This window comes from Fukomys damarensis, unplaced genomic scaffold (genome assembly GCF_012274545.1).
Source record: "Fukomys damarensis isolate Sample0158 unplaced genomic scaffold, DMR_v1.0_HiC HiC_scaffold_13, whole genome shotgun sequence".
NCBI lineage: Eukaryota > Metazoa > Chordata > Mammalia > Rodentia > Bathyergidae > Fukomys > Fukomys damarensis.
In genome coordinates, this window is record NW_022900925.1 from 14,077,288 (window position 1) to 14,095,764 (window position 18,477).

An 18,477-nucleotide genomic window follows, 5' to 3' on the forward strand; every position below is an offset into this window, starting at 1 on the left:
AAAAAACTCCTAGAATTAATAATCAAATTCAACAATGTAGCAAGATACAAAATAAACACACAAAAATCAGTAGAGCTCTTATACACTAATGATGAACTCACTGAAAAAGATGTTAGGAAAACAATACTATTAACAACATCAAGAAAAATTAAATACTTAGGAATCAACCTAACCAAGGAAGTAACAGACTTCTACAATGAAAATTATATAACTGTGAAAAAGAAAATTGAGGACATCAGAAAATGGAAAGGGCTGGGGATTTGGCTCAGTGGTTCCACTGCCTGTCTCGCAAGCACAAGGTTCAAAGTTCAATCCCCAGTACCAAAAAAAAAAAGAAAAAAGAAAAGAAAATGGAAAAGTACCCTGTTCCTGAATAAGCCAAACAAACATAATCAAAATGGCTACATTTCCAAAACTGATATACAGATTTAATGCAATCTCAATCAAAATATCAACAGCATTTCTCACAATCTAGAGAGAACAATCCTAAAATTCATATGGAACCAGAAGAGACTGTGAATAGCAAAAGCAATCCTGGGTAACAAAAGCAAAACTGGTGGCATCACAATCCCAGGCCTGAAGTTATTTTATAAAGCTATGGTGATTAAACAGCACAGTACCAGCACAAAACAGGCATGTGGATCAATGGAACAGAAGACAGGAAGCAAAAACAATCCCCAGGCACATTCAGCTATTTGATCTTTGACAAGGTGGCCAAAAACATACACTGAAGCCAGGTATGGTGGCACACACCTGTAATCCCAGCACTCAGGAAGCTGAGGCAGGAAGATTGCTGTGAGTTCAAGACCAGCCTGAGCTACATAGTGAGTTCCAGGTCAGTCTCAACTATACAGTGAGACCCTGTTTCAAAAAAACCAAAAAACACTGGAGGAAAGGTAGCTTCTTTCATAAATGGTACTAGGGTGGGCATGGTGGCACACACCTGTAATCCCAGCACTTGGGAGGCTGAGGTAGGAGGATCGCTGTGAGTTTGAGACCAGCCTGGGCTACATAGTGAGTTCCAGGTCAGTCTCAACTACACAGTGAGACCCTGTCTCAAAAAAATAAATAAATAAATAGTACTGGGAAAATTGCCTATCCGCATGGAAAAGATGAGTCTAGGCCCATATATCTCACCATGTACTAAACTAAAATCAAAATAGATCCAAGATCTAAATGTTAAAATAAAAACACTTAATCCACTGAAGATAAAACAGGTAAACTCTTCAAGACATAGGAGGAGGCAAAGACTTTCGGAACAAAACCCCAATGGTACAAGAAATAATACCAAGAATCAACAAATGGGATCACAGCAAGTTAAAAAGCTTCTGCATAGCAAAAGAAACAACCATCAGAGTGCAGAGACAGCCTACAGAATGGAAAAAATTTGTCAGCTATTCCTCGGACAGAGGACTGACATCTAGAATATATAAAGAATTCAAAATAGTAAATTCCCCAAAATAAAAGATCCAGTTAAAAAGTGGGCAACCAAAATTAATAGACACATCTTCGAACTAGTACAAATGGCCAACAAATGCATGAAAAAAAAATGCTCAACATCACTGGCCATTAGAGAAACACATTAAAATTATACTTAAATACACTCTCACCCAAAAAAAATGGCTACCATTAAAAAAAATCAGCTGGGAATTTAGCTCAGCGGTTCTGCTGCCTGCCTCGCAAGCTCAAAGGACCCAAGTTTGATCCCCCATCAAAAAAAAAAAAAAAATCTTAAGAATACAGCTGGGGATTTAGCTCAGTGGTGCCGCCACTAGTACCAAAAAAAAATCTAAGAACAATAAATGCTGGTGAGTATGTAGGAGAAGACGAAACCTTCTACACTGTTGGTAGGAGTGTAAACTAGTACAACCACTGTGGAAATCAGTGTAGAGATTCCTCAAAATCTAGAAATTCCATTTGACCCAGCTATTCCCCTTCTAGGTATCTTCCCAAAGAGTTCAAATCATAATATTACAGGGATACATGCACACCCATGTTTATAGCAGCACAATATATAACAGCTAGATTTTTAGAAACACCCTCTGTCTATCCATAGATGAATGGATAAGGAAATACACATTTATACACAATGAAGTACTATTCTGCCATAAACTTGAGGCATTTATAGTTAATGGAAGCAATTTGAGAACATGTTAAATGATATGTCAGACAATCAGTTTAAATATCACATGGTTTCTCTCATATGAGAAACTCAAAATACATACACATATATATACATATACACACACACAAACACACAAATAAAGATCAAAATAAAAGACAGACAAATAGCAGGCAGGGAGCAGCTCAAATAATTCCCTAAATTATCTATTCTGCCATTTCAAAAATATTTTAATATATATTCTAATTTGCTTCATTTATACTACTAGCTTCTCTTAGTTCACTGAAAAGAAAGCTTTGTGCTATTATCTGTTTCTTCTTTGTAAGTCACTTTTGTCTATATCTTTTTTTTTTTTTCTTGGTACTGGGGATCAAACTCAGGACCTCACACTTGAGAGGCAGGCGGCAGCACCACTGAGCTAAATGGCCTTTTTGTCTATGTCTTATACTCTGAGTAACTCCTCTGAAGATGACACAGTTATAACTACAGTTATTCTCATTTGTTATGAAATTTTGTTTTTATTTTTTCATGAAATTTTTAAAAAGCATGCAGGAGAACCAAAAAAAAGCCAAAGATTATTCAAAAATTGATTTTGTCGTATCCTTGTTCTGATCTGTTCAGTTTTCACTTGGCCCATGAAATTATTTTTTCACACCCTTATGAACTTTCTCTATGTAAATACAGGGGTCCCTCTGAACCTGTGAGAGACTGTTTCTAGGACCTCCCCACAACCACCGCAGACACCAAAAGATTTGAGAATGGATAGGCTAGGGGTACAGCTCAGCAGTACAGCTCTTGCCTAGCATGCACAAGGCCTTGGGTTCAATACTCAGTGTCTGAAAAAAAAAAATTTCAGGATGCTAAAGTCCCTTATATCAAAAAGCACAGTATTTGCACAACCTTTAGCATATGCTAAGTCATCTCTGAATTACTTATAATACCTAATACAAGTAAATACTGTATAAAAATTATACTGGAAAAAAATACTGTGTTTTTTAGGAAATAAAAACGAGGGAAATCTTCAGTACAGGTGAAATTTTTATTTCCACACATTTCAATCCACAGTTGGTTGGATTCACAAATGCCAAGGAAGGTTGATGGTACCTGCCAACACAAGGATGGAGTCCTATTTTTCTGGGGGTTTTTTTACACAAAAAGAAGCATATGTACATTCTGTTCCGTACCTTCCTTTCATTACTTATAATAGTTTGGTGGCCACTTTCTGTCAGTACATAGACAGATTCACCATTCTTTTTTAAGTAAAGTAGTAGTTCATGGCATGAACATGAAATAATTTAGATAATGTTCCCTACTGACAGACATTTGGCTATTTCCAGTGTTTTACTATTTCAAATAATACCGCAGTGAATGACCTGATAGAACATCATTTCAATTTTAGTATATGTGCTGCCAAAGCGAGCACACGGCATCATTTCACATGTGTAGAAACGCATATGTGAGAAATTCCGAGTCAAAGGGGACACACAGACATAATGGTGCTCAGGGCCATCCAATTGTACTGCTTGGGGTGATTTGAACCACGCTACCATGAAACTGGTGTAAGAGTGACGGACAATGTGCTCACCCTACACACTGGGCCAGCTCCCCATGCCAGAATCAATGCCAAGCATCTCTGGTTTTTGCCTTCCCAATTCACTTCCATCCCTTTATCTGGTCATCAAACCCCTTGTCTTTACTTCAGGGAACTGTTTCTCTCCCGTGGGTAAGGACCCTTGTCACCAAAATGCCCAAACATTGGATTCATGCTGGGTTAATCACTGTTCCCCACTCCGCCCCTGGATACCCGGATTGGCTCAGAGATGGACAGAGGATCCAAGTCAGCCAGAACACCTCCCTGGGATTTGTCTGACTAGAGCTATGGAAAGCAGCTTTCTTTCCTGTCTGGAGCAAAGGAGGTTAAAATGTTTAGCCCACAGGCTCTACAACCATGAATCCAATATCATGGGGACAGATGGCCCAGAGAATGAAGCTAACACAGAGATAAGAAACAGAGGGATACTGCAGAATTTCCCAGATCCAGCTGTTCCTGAGGTTCCATCCTTTCCACAGATGGGTTATACCTGTCAATAAATTCCCCTATTTTGTTTGGCTAATTCAAGTCAGGTTCTCTGTCACTTGTCATTAAGAGTCCTGGCTAATACACTGTATATAAAGTATAATCCCAAAGTGGTTATAATATAGAGAAACAGATATAGACGCAGATGTGAATGCACTGTGTGGGAAGTGTGTATTTGGACAGAAAAGAGGGACCAGAAGAAAACATATTAAACGTTAATAGTGGGTATGGTGGCACATGCCTGTCATCCCAGCTACTCAGGAAGCTGAGGCAAGAAGATTGAAAGTTCAAACCTAGCCTGGGCAACTTAGTGAGACTTTGTCTCAAAATTAAATGTTAACAGTGATTATCTCTGCAGTACCCCCAACTGGGACTGCAGATGATTTTTATTTTGTTCTTTGTACTTTTCTGTGTTTTCCACATTTTCTGCAAGAAATATGGATTTTAAAAATATTAGATATATTTCTTTAAAAGCTCAGATTGCTGCAGCCAAGAGTGCACTGGAGGAAGGCTCTGAGGATGCATGGTGGTCACAGCAATGCAGGTGCCCACCTAAGACTGCTCTGCACAGCTGGCACACACTAGGGCCATGGCTGCTGCCTCTGAGTGGACAGGCTGGTCACCAAGGGTATCTACTTTGTGGTCACTAAACCCAAGCCCTCCATTCACGTGGCCTGGGCTCCTCTCTCCATGCTTTTTCTCTGGCCCCTTTCTGACCTCTCTAAAGTCCCTCAACACCCCATCAGCCTCCTCAGAGGGCCCCACAAAGCCCTGGCAATCTGCTATCCATTAGCTGCTCCTGAAGCAGAAGGAAATGTCAGGATGAATGGAGAGCTCCCTCGATGTGGCCCAGCGCCAACACCTGCTCCCTCGGCCTGACCTTACCCCAGGAACACATGGCCACCAGTGGGGGATGCAAGCTGGGACAAGACAGAGCCCTCAGGGACCTTCAACTGCAGAGCAAAGACGATTAAGGGAGAGAGGGCTGCGGCCTCCCTGGAGTCCCTAGGACACACTGGCTCCAAACTCAACATCTCAATGTTCACAGTCACCCGGTTTGGGCCACTCCCTCCCCAACTCCATCTTCCACCAGAAAGACACCTTCTCTTCATACTTTTTTTTTTTTATGTTGAGGTTCTGAATTAGATCTGTATGGGTTCTTGTCTTTTGTTGTTACCATTTCATGGTTACTGTCTTTAAGTGTGTAATTCAGTGGCAGTCACACTGCCGTGTGATCATCATCATTATCCATTTCCAGAACTTTTTCATCATTCCAAACAAAAGCTGTATTTAACAATAATTTTCCTCTCCGCAGCCCCTCTACTTTCTTCCTTTATGAATTTGCCTAAAGAGACCTCACATAAGTATTCTGCAGACTGAACGGTTATGCCCCACCAGCCTCCCAAATTCACAGATTGAAATCCTAACCCTCAATGTGATGGTATTAGGAGGTGGTGTCATTGGGAGGTAATTGGGTCATGAGGACTCTGGAATCGATTTCCTTATAAAAGAGGCCCTACCACGTCCCCTTCCTCCTTCTACCATCTGAGGACACAGCCAGAAGAAGGTGGTGGTCTGTGACTGAGGAAATGGCCTCACCAGACTCATCAGCCACCTTGATCTTGGAATTTGCAGCCTCCAGAAAGTAAGAAATGACGCTTGTCATCTAAGCCATCCAGTCCATAGTACTTTGGTATAGCAGCCCAAGCAGAGTGAGACAAAGGAGAGCCATACAGTATCTGTTCTTTCACGTGTGGCTTATCTCATTGAGCATAACGTCCTCAGGGTTCATCCATGCCGCAGCATAGTTTTATTCTATTGTATGGCTGAATGATATTCCACTGTAGGGACATACCACATATTACTTATCCATTCATTGTGAAGGACATGGGTTGCTTCCACTTTGGGTTGTGGTGAAAAATGCTTCTAGGATCACTGCTATACAACTACCTGTTTGACTCCCTGCTTTCAATTCTTTAGAGTAGACACCTAGGCGTGGAATTACTGAATACAATTTTTGTTTATATAAATAATTCTAATAAAGAACAAGTGAAAAGCATGTATTAGTTCTAGCCCCATCTCACAGAAAAGAAAGTCTCATGCCACAGGGTGAGCACCATATACTTGCTGGATTATACATGGTGTTGCCTCCCTGGGTCCTTCCATGAAGTTTCAGGCTGCCCCTCTGCCTTTCTGCAGAGTTAATTTTTGCTCTCCAGGTGGCTCACACTCTTCCCCCCACCCCCATCCCATCATCTCCTTTGAGACTGCTGCAGGGTCTGGCCCTCTAGCAAGACAGTGGATCCCAAAGAGTCAGTCCCATTCTCAGCCAGAGCCCTGTGACCAAAAGCATCCACACCAGGTGACTATGAGAAGTGGTAATCTGTACTCAAAAAATCTAGACTTTCTGGGTTGAAAGACAACTGTATTATATCATTAAAAGTGAATGTGGGGCTGGGGATTTAGCTCAGTGGCACCACACCTGCCTTGCAAGCACAAGGTCCTGAGTTCGATCTCCGGTGGGGGGTGGGCTGGTGATGTAGCTCAGAGGTACAGTGTTTGCCTAGCATGCATGAGGTTCTGGGTTCAATTCCCAGCACAAGACAGAGAGAGAGACAGAGACAGAGACAGGGACCCAGTGTGCAGCAGAGCAGTACAGACCAAGGGAAAGGGAGCCCAAAGAGTGTGCTCAGTGACAAAGCTGGAAGATCCAACCTGCTTCATTAGTGGAGATGAAAGAATGCCTTAACCAGCAGAGATACGAGGAGGCGTCTTACATCTGGGAGAGCACCAGCAGCAGCTGCACCACCAGCCAAGTTGACGAGGCCAAGACAAAACCGTGACAAACTACACCATCAAGGCCAGCAGAGTAAACAGCTGTTAGTTTTTCTCTTGCCCAGATTCCAACCCCTGATCTTCTGAGAGCCAAATTTCCTTAGGTGACCCAACCCTCCCATGCTCTCAGCCAAGCAACTTTATTCCCAGGGCCAGGAGTGAGCATAAAACCCAGACATGGTTAATAGGATATCCTACCCTTCTAGCCAGCGCTCAGAAAGGGTGTGTCCCATTCTGTCCAATTTGAGCCGTCCCTGGGACTAAAATTATTGAGAAACAGATTCAGCCTTCCTGTCGGTGTTGCAAAACACAGAACATAAGTCTAGAACAGATGTCATCCATCCACCTATCTGAAGAAGAAACCAGCCAAAGGAAGGCAGAGGCTACAGATGGGGAGACAGAACCATGCCTGACTGTGTTCCTCTTGAAATTTCCAGTTACCCAAACCAAAAAGCTTCTCTTATTTCTTTACATTAACTTGAATCAGGGCATGACCCTTTCAACCAAAAGATTCCTGACTAATTCAGATAAATTATGCATCACAATCAGAAGTGCAGTCATTTTGGGAATCCCTCCAACAAAAATTCCATTTGGCCTCAAACTTTTGTTTAACAGAACTGCAATAAGACAAATTTATAGAACTGTATTTCCAATGTAATGTGGGCTGCTTCAGCTTTGGTATGTAAACTGGAGTACCCCACTGCCACTGAAGTTTGGAAGCAAGCAAACCTCCCATTGCTAACCCATCCTTCTTCTCTGGTATTCAATACCAATCACAAAGAAGCCTCAGGCCACCTTGATTGCTTCATTTTCCACCCTTGCCCAGGATGAAATCCACACCAAAGTCAAATTGGCATTGTGTTCCCTGCTCCTCCTGCCCCCATTCCCCTGCTTCTCTGTCAACTAGAATCACTGCCTCACATCATCTTTCCCTTCAGAAACCCAGTACAGTTCCCGTGGCCCACCTCAAGTGCCACCAACTCCACCCAGCATTCCATGGATAGACCCCTTTCTTTGGACCTTCAACTGCCCTGCACCCCCTTCTCCACACCTGCTGTCCTGTCTTAGGTTCACACAACAAGGCTGGTCCCTCCCTCTGGAGCACAGGGAGAGATCTGGTTCTCCCCGTGCCCTGCTGCCTGGTACACACAAGCGCATCACAAATATGTATGGGAAAATCGTAACAGGGCATAAACAAACACATGGAACACACCCCACTTACACACAGGACCGCTGTCCCCGTTTATGTTTATGGAGGGGAAAAGGGCAAAGGCTGTAGAGGGGGCTGAAAGCACTTTCCAGAAAGGGAGAAGGGCAGAGGATCTGAGATGTGGCAATCAGGTGTCTCTGTTCCCACCACTTGCATCTCAGCCTGTGTCTCATTTCCACGTGGCTATCAGCTATCAGCCACCACCTTTGTTGACGGCACACTCAAAGCCCTCCCGGGCACAGCCTGTTTCAGCTACCTCTTAATTTACAGTTTCTGGCTTTGCATCTTGGATTAAATCGCATTAAAATGAATGTCCTACTAAAATACAGGTAACTCAGGCTGCATCCCAGACCTTCCATTCACAAAGAGAGACCAGAATTTCTAATGAACAGGGATGGCAGCCTGAGCAGCAGGACACCTTTCAGCTCATCTGGGGCCTGAAAGGACACACCCTTCCCCGGGTGAAAGCTGCACCCATCCCCCAGCTCAGACCAAGAATGCAACAGCACAGATGCCCCAGATGCACCTGCCCCGTCTGAAGTTCTGTCATACATCCAGTCTCCTCCAGGCTGCATTACCATCCCTTTCATAGACAGTGAAAGCCAACCACAGACAGGTAGACTCCTCGGCCAGTGTCACCACATGCCAGGGAGGAGAAAAGACAGAAGCTGGCATCTGACAGAGTTGGTTTTGAATCCCAGCACTGCCATACAAGCTGGGGTACACTGGGTATGCCACCATTTTTGAATCTCAATGTTCTCCTCTATAAAAAATGAAGATGATGGCAAAAAGTGCAGGGAATGAAATGAAGTAATCAAGGTTTCAGTGCCAGCCTAAGGCATGTCTGGAGAGGTCTCCATCCATGTCCCCTTCCCTGTCCCTTCTCTCATTATTTCTGACTTTTTATGCAGCAATGCACAGCCTCCCACAATTTCTGTCATTTTATTTCAGGGGTTTTCAGAAGGAATGGGGAAGAGGAGCATTCAAAGGCAAATCCACAATTGACAATCTGCAGCCCAGTTTCTGCCAGGACCCAGAAAGGCTGCTGGGACCTCCGAGTTCAATCACAGTGGACCAGCCACCAGCCAAGGGACATACAGGGCTGGGCCACAACCCCAAGCCTCTGTGTTCAAAGAGTTTCCCCTGAAGTTCCCCACCTGTGGGCCACCTGCCTCCCAAACAGTACATGTTATCCATTAGGGCTGGGGCAGGTGGCACAGGTGAGGCACAGATGTGGCCGGGGGGGGGCTGCAGTGAACAAGTGGCTGGCACTTAAGGTACAATAAGGGAAGGTAGGCCTTGCCAACATTGCCAGAACTGCTGATTACTCAAGAGGAGACTGGAAGACAGATCCATAATGTGCAGCCTTCCAATTTAAAAATATCCACTGAAAGGAGCAAAGAAGGGTATGTAGGCCAGCACTCTGAAAGGCTAAGGCAGAAGAATCACCTCTAGCCTGAGGCCAGTCTGGGCTACACAGTAAGTTCAAGACCAGCCTAGACTACATAGTGAGATCCTGTCTCAAAACAAAACAAAACAAAAGATGTGGGGAATGTGAAGGGCCAGCTTCGGATCTCTGCCTCCACTTGCAAATTCCTAGATGTTAGGGTGCTACTGTCCCCACTTTCAGGGACAGGGCATTGTGGTGCTGTAGGACATGACAGTGAAAAATGAGGGAGGAACCTCGTTTCCACACCTACTAGATTCTGTGCCCCAGGCCCTGTCCTTAAACCAGAGACAAGCACTGTGCCTCCCTCACAGGGCTGTTACAAGTCATTCCACCTTGTGAATAAGCACTGGTGACCATAACTCTACCACACAGTGCTCCACACAGTCAGGAACGATCTTTACATTAAAAATCAAAAAAGGCAGAGGAAGGGGAAAGGAGGAGGGTAGGGTGGTGCTAATCAACAGGCCTGCTCCCTCCTGCCTTCAGAGAGGCGAACTAACCCTGAGGCTGGCAGGGTCAGCTGTCTCAGGACACACATGGGATTGACATGTCTCTAGAGACGTCCCCAGCTCCTGGAAGTCTCCAGGAAGGACTTGGCTCGAGCTCCAGCCTTCACGAAACAGTGTTCACAACTGATAAGCTTAAAAGCAAGTGACAATTTTTCAGTCCACGCTTGGTCCAAGGGCACTGAATAATCACAATATTGGCTCCAGGTTCCCACTAAGTATATTTGGAGAAAGAGAAAGTCAAACCCAGTTTGCTGGAGCGCAGAAACTACTTTAGGTTCTTTGACACCATTCCCTTCAGGGTTGAACCAGGCCTAGCTGCTCAGAAACTCCAATTTAGGAAACATGTATGAAGGCCACCGTGGGTACCACCAAGATGCACCTAATGAGAAACCCAGATGGTGGGCCGGATTTGACTTTAATTATAACCAGACTATGGAGAGGCATGCAGGAGTTGGCTGGGGCCTGAAAGAGTCTGTGTTTTTAACTGGGTGGTGTCTACACAGGCAAATACATATGTGAAAATTCATGGAGCTGTAATCGTAAAATGTACACACTTATTATACCTATGTCACACTTCGGTACACTAACAGTAGCAGCATGAAAGCATGCATGAAGCAATTACCACAAGCCAGGCACTGCATAGGTTCCTACGCCAGGTATTCCTGAACCATGTAATAGTGAAGAGAACAGCTTCTAGAACCAAGTTAAAATCCTGCTCCTCAACTGGGCACAGTGGTGCACACTCGTAATCACAGCTATTCAGGAAGCTGAAGTAGAAAGATCACAAGCTGTAGGCCAGCCTGGGAACTTAGTAAGACTGCCTCAAAATAAAATTAAAAGGGCTGAGAGTGTAGCTCCACGACAAAGCACTTGCCTAGGACATACTGAGCCCAGCTCTTCCTATCTGTGAGCCCAAGACCATGCAGAGGAAAGGGTTACAGGATAAGCCACAAGGCCCTGTGTTGGATCCCCAGCACTGCAAACAAAAATTAATTAACTGGTAGAATGAAGACAGATAGGTTTGTGAGCCCTTAACACAAGGCCTAGAAAACAGTAACCTTCAAAATGTGTTGGCTTAAAAGCAAAAAACAAAACAACAACAACAAAAAAATGTGTTGGCTTGTTACAACCACCATTCAACCCTACTGGGCTCATTTTAACCTGTAAGAAGTGGGCCCCTCCTTCAATAGCACTTCCCAAACCTCAGGCATTTTTACATCATCTTACTAATTTTCCCCACATCTTAGTACTATTATTTCTCTTAATACTTTTCTTTAAATTGACTCACAATTTTTGACTTAAAACTTGCCTTTTTAAAATGTTATGTAAGTGTCATGCATGGAAAATCAGCATCACTTGCCAGGATTCATTTTTTTTAAATATCTATTAAAATAAAAAGCACTTGTCCACCTGAAATCATCTTGCCTACCTCGTTTACTTTTTATAGATTAGGTAAGCAAGAAAATTGGTTTCTAGGGGTGGGGGAATTGGGAGAAGAGGGGGAGGGAGGGGGAAGGGAGAGGAAAGAGGGGTCTATCTGCTTAAAATGACTGAGAAATTTCCGGGGCCCTTCAGCAGCCCCCATGTGCACAGAAGTGATTTTCGCTGGTTGAACCAAACAGGCCTGGCAAGCCTTCTATTTGGCAACATCTTGGTAAGCAGCCATCTGTGCACCAGGCAGGCTCCAAAAAGATAAAACTGCATTTAAAAAAACAGATATTGGCTAATGGGGACTGTTCACTAATTCCGACGCCCACTGGCCCCTCTTCGGCACAAATGAAGGGAACCTGCTTCTGCCTATCAGGTAGCAGCCCCACAACCCAACACCTAGGGACCCAGAGCCAAGCACAACCCTGGTCCCAGCTTCAGCTTCGGAACAGAGGTGAGCCCGGCTTCTCCTCTCTGAGGCCCAAAACCACGCAGAGGCCAGGAAGGGCTCAGACGATGAGCCACAGAACTACACGCGTGCAAATGATCATACACATTTTTCTCAAAAAACCTCAAGGAAGGAAAGGGAAAGGAGAGAGTCCCCAGTCTCAGACAAGGAAAGGGCACCTTGAAGCCTGCACCAGAGAATGCTGCAGTGCTATGAAGACAGGGAGGATACGGGGAGCCACTGAATCCAGAGAGTCTCTCCATTCGTTCAGCAAGTATTTACTAAGCATCTCCTACCCTGGGCAATGGGAAGCAAATGGGGCCAAAGGCAAAGTCTCTGATCTTAGTTCCTATTCTAGGAGAGGAAACAGACAATACGCCGTTTATTACAAACTAGACAATATCAGTTGATGATAAGTGCCAAGAAGGTAATAAAAGGTAAAGCCATTTGGTAAAAACCCTAAACAGTAAAGCAGTCACTGGAATAAACTGCTCAGATTAGATGGTCAGGAGAGTCATTTCTGAGGAAAGGACATTTAAATTATGAGTCCAGTGATGAGGAAGTACCTGTCAGTTAAGTCACTGTTGACAGCAGGTGCAAAGAGCCTGGGGCAGGAACACACCCGGAATGTTCTAGAAGCAGAAGACAGGCCTCTGCAGCAGAAGTAAAAGGATTACAGGGAGTGAGGCGTGAAAGTGGTAAGGTCACTGGATTTCAAGTATAATGGGAAGCCCCCAGAGAGTTTTCTTCAGGAGAAAGGTTTAACTTTATTTGAATTCCTAAAATTCCACTTTGTTGAGGATATACTCCTAAGTGAAAGAAATAAGTCACACATGTGTAAATACCGAATCGTTTCTCTGGCGTGAATAAACTGTAATCGTACATAAAACCCTAATGAGATAACTGACACTGTGAAATGGGAAGCAAGGGGCTAAAGGTGCAGGGAAGGTGGGATGGGTAGGAGAAGGGTAATAAGGGAAAAGAAAAAAATGTGAGAAAATAAAAAGATGGAAATAAAGTATTTGTAAATGGGGAGGGGGTGTGAAGGGAGGGTAGGGACGAGGGGAAAAAAACAAGAACCAAGACCTGTCATGTAGAGGTACAAGATCCCAACAATGAATGAACTGTACATGTATCCCTAAAATGTACCAATAAATTCAATTATTTAATTTAAAAAATAATAACAAATAAAAATATAAAATTCCACTCTGGCCACCTAAGAATGAATAAAGGCAACTAGAATCAAGGTTATCAAATAGGAAATTAAAATACTGGCCCACAAGGAATCAGATAAACTCAATTATGCTTCACATTCTGTCCCTTAATCTCCAAGGGTCTAACTCATCAGGCTCTCAGAGCGGTTAATAATGGGAAGCTGGTTAAAGGGAGATATTTGTTCTTTAAAGCTAGGACAGCCAACTGGGTGGCATTCAAACATCAAACAAGAAAGAACAGAGACAGGCCCTTCAGAAAGGGCGAGGCCCAGCCACCTCCTAAGAAGAGAACAATCTGCCATCTGTCCTGGGGCCAAGAGTGGATCTGCTCCAATCCTGTGCCCCTTCCCGCTCCGGGTCTCTGGGACTCCAAGGCCAGTTCTCCTGGACAACCCATAGGCTGAGACCTCAAAGCCAGCCGACTCACAGAACTGTCTCCACAGGCCTCCTCCCTGACACCAGATTCATCAGACTGAAAAGGAAGAGGAGGAGGAGGGGGAAGGGGGAGAGAAAGAGAAATCAAATGCAAATCTGAAAGTGCCCCTAAAACTCAGTATTATCTTACAGGTAACACAGGGGACAGGAGAACCTGTTACATACCACCAAGAGATGCCATCCTCAAAGTCCTGAATGTGGGAAACTCCCAGATAAACAATCCAGGGGCTAGGGCTGTAATTCAGTGGCAGAGTGCTTGCCTAGCATGTCCTAGGCCAGTGGTGGCGAACCTATGGCACACATGCTGCAGCGGATTGTTCATTATCAGTGAAAGCTCTAAAAGGTTTGCCATACAACATATAAAAAAGAAGACAATCGAATTTCTTTGATAAGTAAATGACAAGGCAAAAAGAGTTGGAGAAAGAAATTTTACAGGTTAAGAGATACATATCAACTACTCATTTGTTTGAATTCTGACTCAGGGAAATTCAAAAACTTTTATGAGACATTTGAAGAAATTTGAATACTCACTAGATATGACGTTAAGACATTACTGTTAATTTGGAGTGTGATAATTATTTTTTAAAAGAAATCTTTGTGATGCAAACCAAATATTTAAGAATAAAGTGATCTACTGTCTGAGATGTACTTAAAAATAGTTTTGTGGGTGATTCGGATGGTATATAAATGGTAAATAAACCAGACGTTGTATCACTCGTCTGTAATCCTAGCACTCTGGGAGGGTAGGTAGTAGGATCACAAGTCCGAGCCCAGTTCAAGCAACTTGAAGACTTAGCAAGACCCTGCCACAAAATTAAAAATATAAAAAGGGCTGGGGATGTAGTTTAGTGTAAAGACCCTGGGTTCAATCCCAGAAAAACTCTGCCCTCCAAAAAGAACAGGGAGGACCAAGATTGGCCATGAGTTGACAATGGCTAAAACTGAGTATCATTTTACACTATTGTCTGTACTCTTGTATGCTTGAGAATCACCACAATAAACAAGTTTTGTAAAACCTAGGGGATGGGCTTTTTCTAAGAACCCATGCAGTAAGAGCCCACTGGCCATCACACTGCACAACAGAGGGATCACATTTGATAGAATCACAGTTCTCCCCACAAAGCCTGCCAGCAAGCATTTGCTGAATGTTGAGAGAATCCATATTTCCCTCCTCATAAACACCACAACTGGAATTGCCCCAAAATAACTATCCCTATTGAGGTGGGTGTCTTTACCCTTTATACTAACCGACCTCCAGTTCAGAGTCACACTGCAGCCACACAGGCTGCATCCACATCTTCCAGAACATATACATTTTGATTATATTTTTCTACCTTCATCCTTCCTGCCAATGTGCCTGTTTCCCAAGTGCCGGTGGAGCTCTCCATCGGCTCCTTCTGTCCATACTGAGGGTGTGCTCTGGACCTCACCCTCACCTGTCCCACCTAAAAAAAAGCAGGCTCTTCTCAAACAAAGCATGTTAAATAAAACTCTCCACTCATCTCCAGGGAGGACTTCATCTCACTGCCTCCTCAAAATCATGCACAAACCCAACCCCTCTCAGACACCACACTTTTGACACAAGAGCACCTGGAGATGCTATGGTAGGGGCAGAGCCTCCAGGGTGTCCCACAATTCCAGCAAAGAACTGTCAAAGTCAAAGCTGATGAGCACCACACTCATTTCTCCAATAGGTAAACTGAGGCTGGAGCTTTGAGCACAATTCTGGGACCCTAAAGAGAGTGCCTGGACTCCCCTGGTCTACATGAGATACTTGTCTCATCATCCTCCCTGTTATACCCACCTGCCTCTAGAATGAAATCTTTCCAAGTGGCTTAGAGACAGAAGGATGACAAGAACCACAAGGCCCATTTTAACCCTGAAGGCAAAGAGGCAAGAGTGTTCTCTGCTCCAGCCTGTCAATTAGAGGTGCTGAGAAGATCAATGGATGAATCAAGCCTTGTGGAAGGAGGGAGAGGGGCCTGAGTCTGAGCTGATCCTGATGAGAGAGGAGGAAGGCTTAGGAGAGGCTGGCAGCTGCAGCCTGCTCCAGGCCCACCAGTGGCCAGCCAGCACCCGCAGAGCAAGGGTCAATAGCGTGCACTGTGCTGATTTCAGATGCTTAAAGACAAAGAAACCCCAGATTACAGCAAGAGACATAAAGGTCATTTAACACTAAATGAAACCAATCCCTCTCTCTACTTGGGAGGTTAAGTCCACAGCCAGAGCCATCAGGACGGCTGGAGCAACAGAAGAATCAGATGGAGGCAAGCACCACCAATGTCTGCCCGCATGGTAGGGAAGAGCACAGTATGACCACGAAGACAAGATACTGTGAGCCTGGGGCATCCTAGCCCCTGACAAGCCCTCCCTATCCCCTGTCCAGCTCTTCCTGCGCCTTACTGAATCCCCCCCAGACTCTCTCTCCCCAGGCCCAGGCCTATCCGGCTGCACATCTGGCCCATGCATGGTTGGTCTTAAAACATTATCAGTAGAGTTGTCACCACCACCAGACATCTTTTGTTGATCACAAGGGCACCAAGGCAACAAAAAGAGAATGGGAACAGTTCTGACCAAACCCCCACATCCTCATACAATACTTTTGACCTGGCAGCCGGCTCCATCTTCACACGATATTGCACTTGGCCCTCACAAGTGCTGCAGTCCCCCAAGCAGAAAATGATGCTTGGGGAGTTTAAATCTGTATTATCATATAGTCAACATATGAGCCAGGGCTCAAAGTTTCAGCTTCCTGCAAAGGTCTTTTCCACCCTACCAGAGAGTCCATCCTCAGAGTCAGGACCTGGTCTGATACATCTACCTTTCTGTGAAGCGCGTTTTCCTTTGCATTCCCCAAAACAGGCCAAGGATGTCTCAAATCAGTCATCTCACATATCTTCTGACTCTTGAGAGCCAACGAGTTCATCCCCACTCTACAGATTAGATGCTTGAAAGGCAGGGAACAGAAGAGAATCAAAGTCCAGGGACCAATGGGGCCCAGACCTGGAGCCTAAGGCTCCAGAGTTCAACTGGAGGTTTTTTTACTGCTAGACATGTGTGTCTCCAACATCAGCCATCCCTAGGCCACCTGCAGGATTTCTGCCATATTCAATACCACTTGTAGTTTTACTACTTCTATAAAATAGATTCCTTCTTGTGATTGTATACATTTAAAGTGATGCTTTACACGATTGCCACAAATGGAAAAATCAGTACCACTGGCCATAACTAGAAGGAACTCCTAAAAATAGTACAAAAACAAAATGATCTCCTTTCTAGGCAAGTACCCTCTCCCACGTAAAGAACCTGGCCAAACAGCTGCTCACTTTCTCGCTCGCTCTCTCTCTCTCTCACACACAAAAAGGAAACTAGCAAGTGTTTTGCTTTGCTTTGCTTTGTTTTGTTTTAAAGCCTAAAAAGTGTTAAAAGGCCAGACTAGCATCAACCTGAAACTTTTCTGCTTGAAGAAATCATGAGTGCTGATCGAGAATGCAAAAGGGAAGAACTTTCTCACTGGGTGACTCAACATTACTTCAGATTTAACAACCTTAAGTCATTTCACTGGAGTTTCATCCTATGCTGTGGGAAACGGATCAGACTGCATTTTGGGAAAGGGGGGCAAGAGAGATGGGAGAAAACACTACCACAAGGGCAATTCATATCATCTTCTCAAAGTCTCTCTCTTCACTGCTCAACACCGCTCACTGGGCAGCCAGCTTCTGGGCAAGACAGGGGTTGTCAGGCAACACTCAGATTATCTCTGGCTTCAGCGCCCTTGTCTTGCGCAGAGTGCAGCACTAACCACTCCAAAACTCCTCCAGCGATTAAGACCCCGCAGGGCCACCTGACGTTTCAGCAGTGGCTCTCCTGTCCCTCAGCTGTGTGCCCTAGCAGAAGAGGGAGGCTTGCTAGCATGAGCAGCTTCCCAGGGTCCAGTGGACTTCTGCAGCTGGGGGATGGAGCCAAGGAACTGCCCCAGTACCTCCTTCCTGCACCTAGAGCCCCGCACTTCTCACCCCAAAGGTCGTCCAAAGTGTCTCTGAAATAGCCCAAGGAAATATCTTCAACAGCCTGGGGCAAACAATTAGGTCAGCAAACCCAAGAAAGACAAGAACGAACCACACAGAGGAAAATCCAAACACACGTACGCGGTGGGGGCGGGGATGAGCAACCTTCAAACTTGCGCCCCACCTGCGGGCTCCAAAAGCCGAGCAAGCGGAGCTCCACCAGGCCGGCGCCTCACAGGCTCAGCCAAGTTGCAGAGAAGCAAATGGCAACACCGGCGCATTGAATAGAGCGGGCCGAGCCAGGGGCTGGATCGATGCTACCCGAGCGGCAGGCTTGGAGACAAGCGCAGCCAGCAGCACATGCGAGGTCTGCAGCAAAGGGTTCTGTCCAGGGTGAACCCCGACACTCAGCCCACTTCCACTCAAGCCGGTATACTGCCTGAATCCTCCGACCGGCCAGCATCTGGGGCAAGGCTCCGAACTGGCTCCCCGCGACCCGTCTGGCGAGGCGCCTTTTCTCCACCCAAACACGGAGCCTAACGCGGGTGGGAAAAGTCCATCCCAAAGAAAACTGGGGTTCTGTCAGACAAGGAGAAAGGGGAGGAGCGCCTCCAGCTTTACCTTTTCTCTTTATTCTGTTTTCGGGATTTGTGCAGGAGTCCGATCAGCACCACGGCGGCGCGGATCCCCGCCTTCCGGCAATGCATCCTCTCCGCCGGCTGGGACATAGTGAGGCCGCCGG

At 45.1% G+C, this 18,477-nt stretch overlaps 1 protein-coding gene across 7 annotated transcripts in view; it reads right to left on the reverse strand.

The window, feature by feature from the left end:
• Rap1gap2 (RAP1 GTPase activating protein 2) overlaps positions 1-18,477 on the reverse strand; it is a 231,921-nt gene that overhangs the window by 133,261 nt on the left and 80,183 nt on the right. For 2 of the 7 annotated variants that reach the window (XR_783892.1, XM_010642109.1), the window contains exon 1: positions 18,357-18,471. The exons of the other annotated variants lie outside the window; for them this stretch is intronic. Coding sequence is in view for 1 of the 2 variants with exons in the window: in XM_010642109.1 (XP_010640411.1) it covers positions 18,357-18,463 (107 nt within the window). In the remaining variant the exon portion in view is untranslated. Of the gene's footprint in view, positions 1-18,356; positions 18,472-18,477 lie in introns of those variants that run through there. 7 annotated transcript variants of the gene reach the window in all.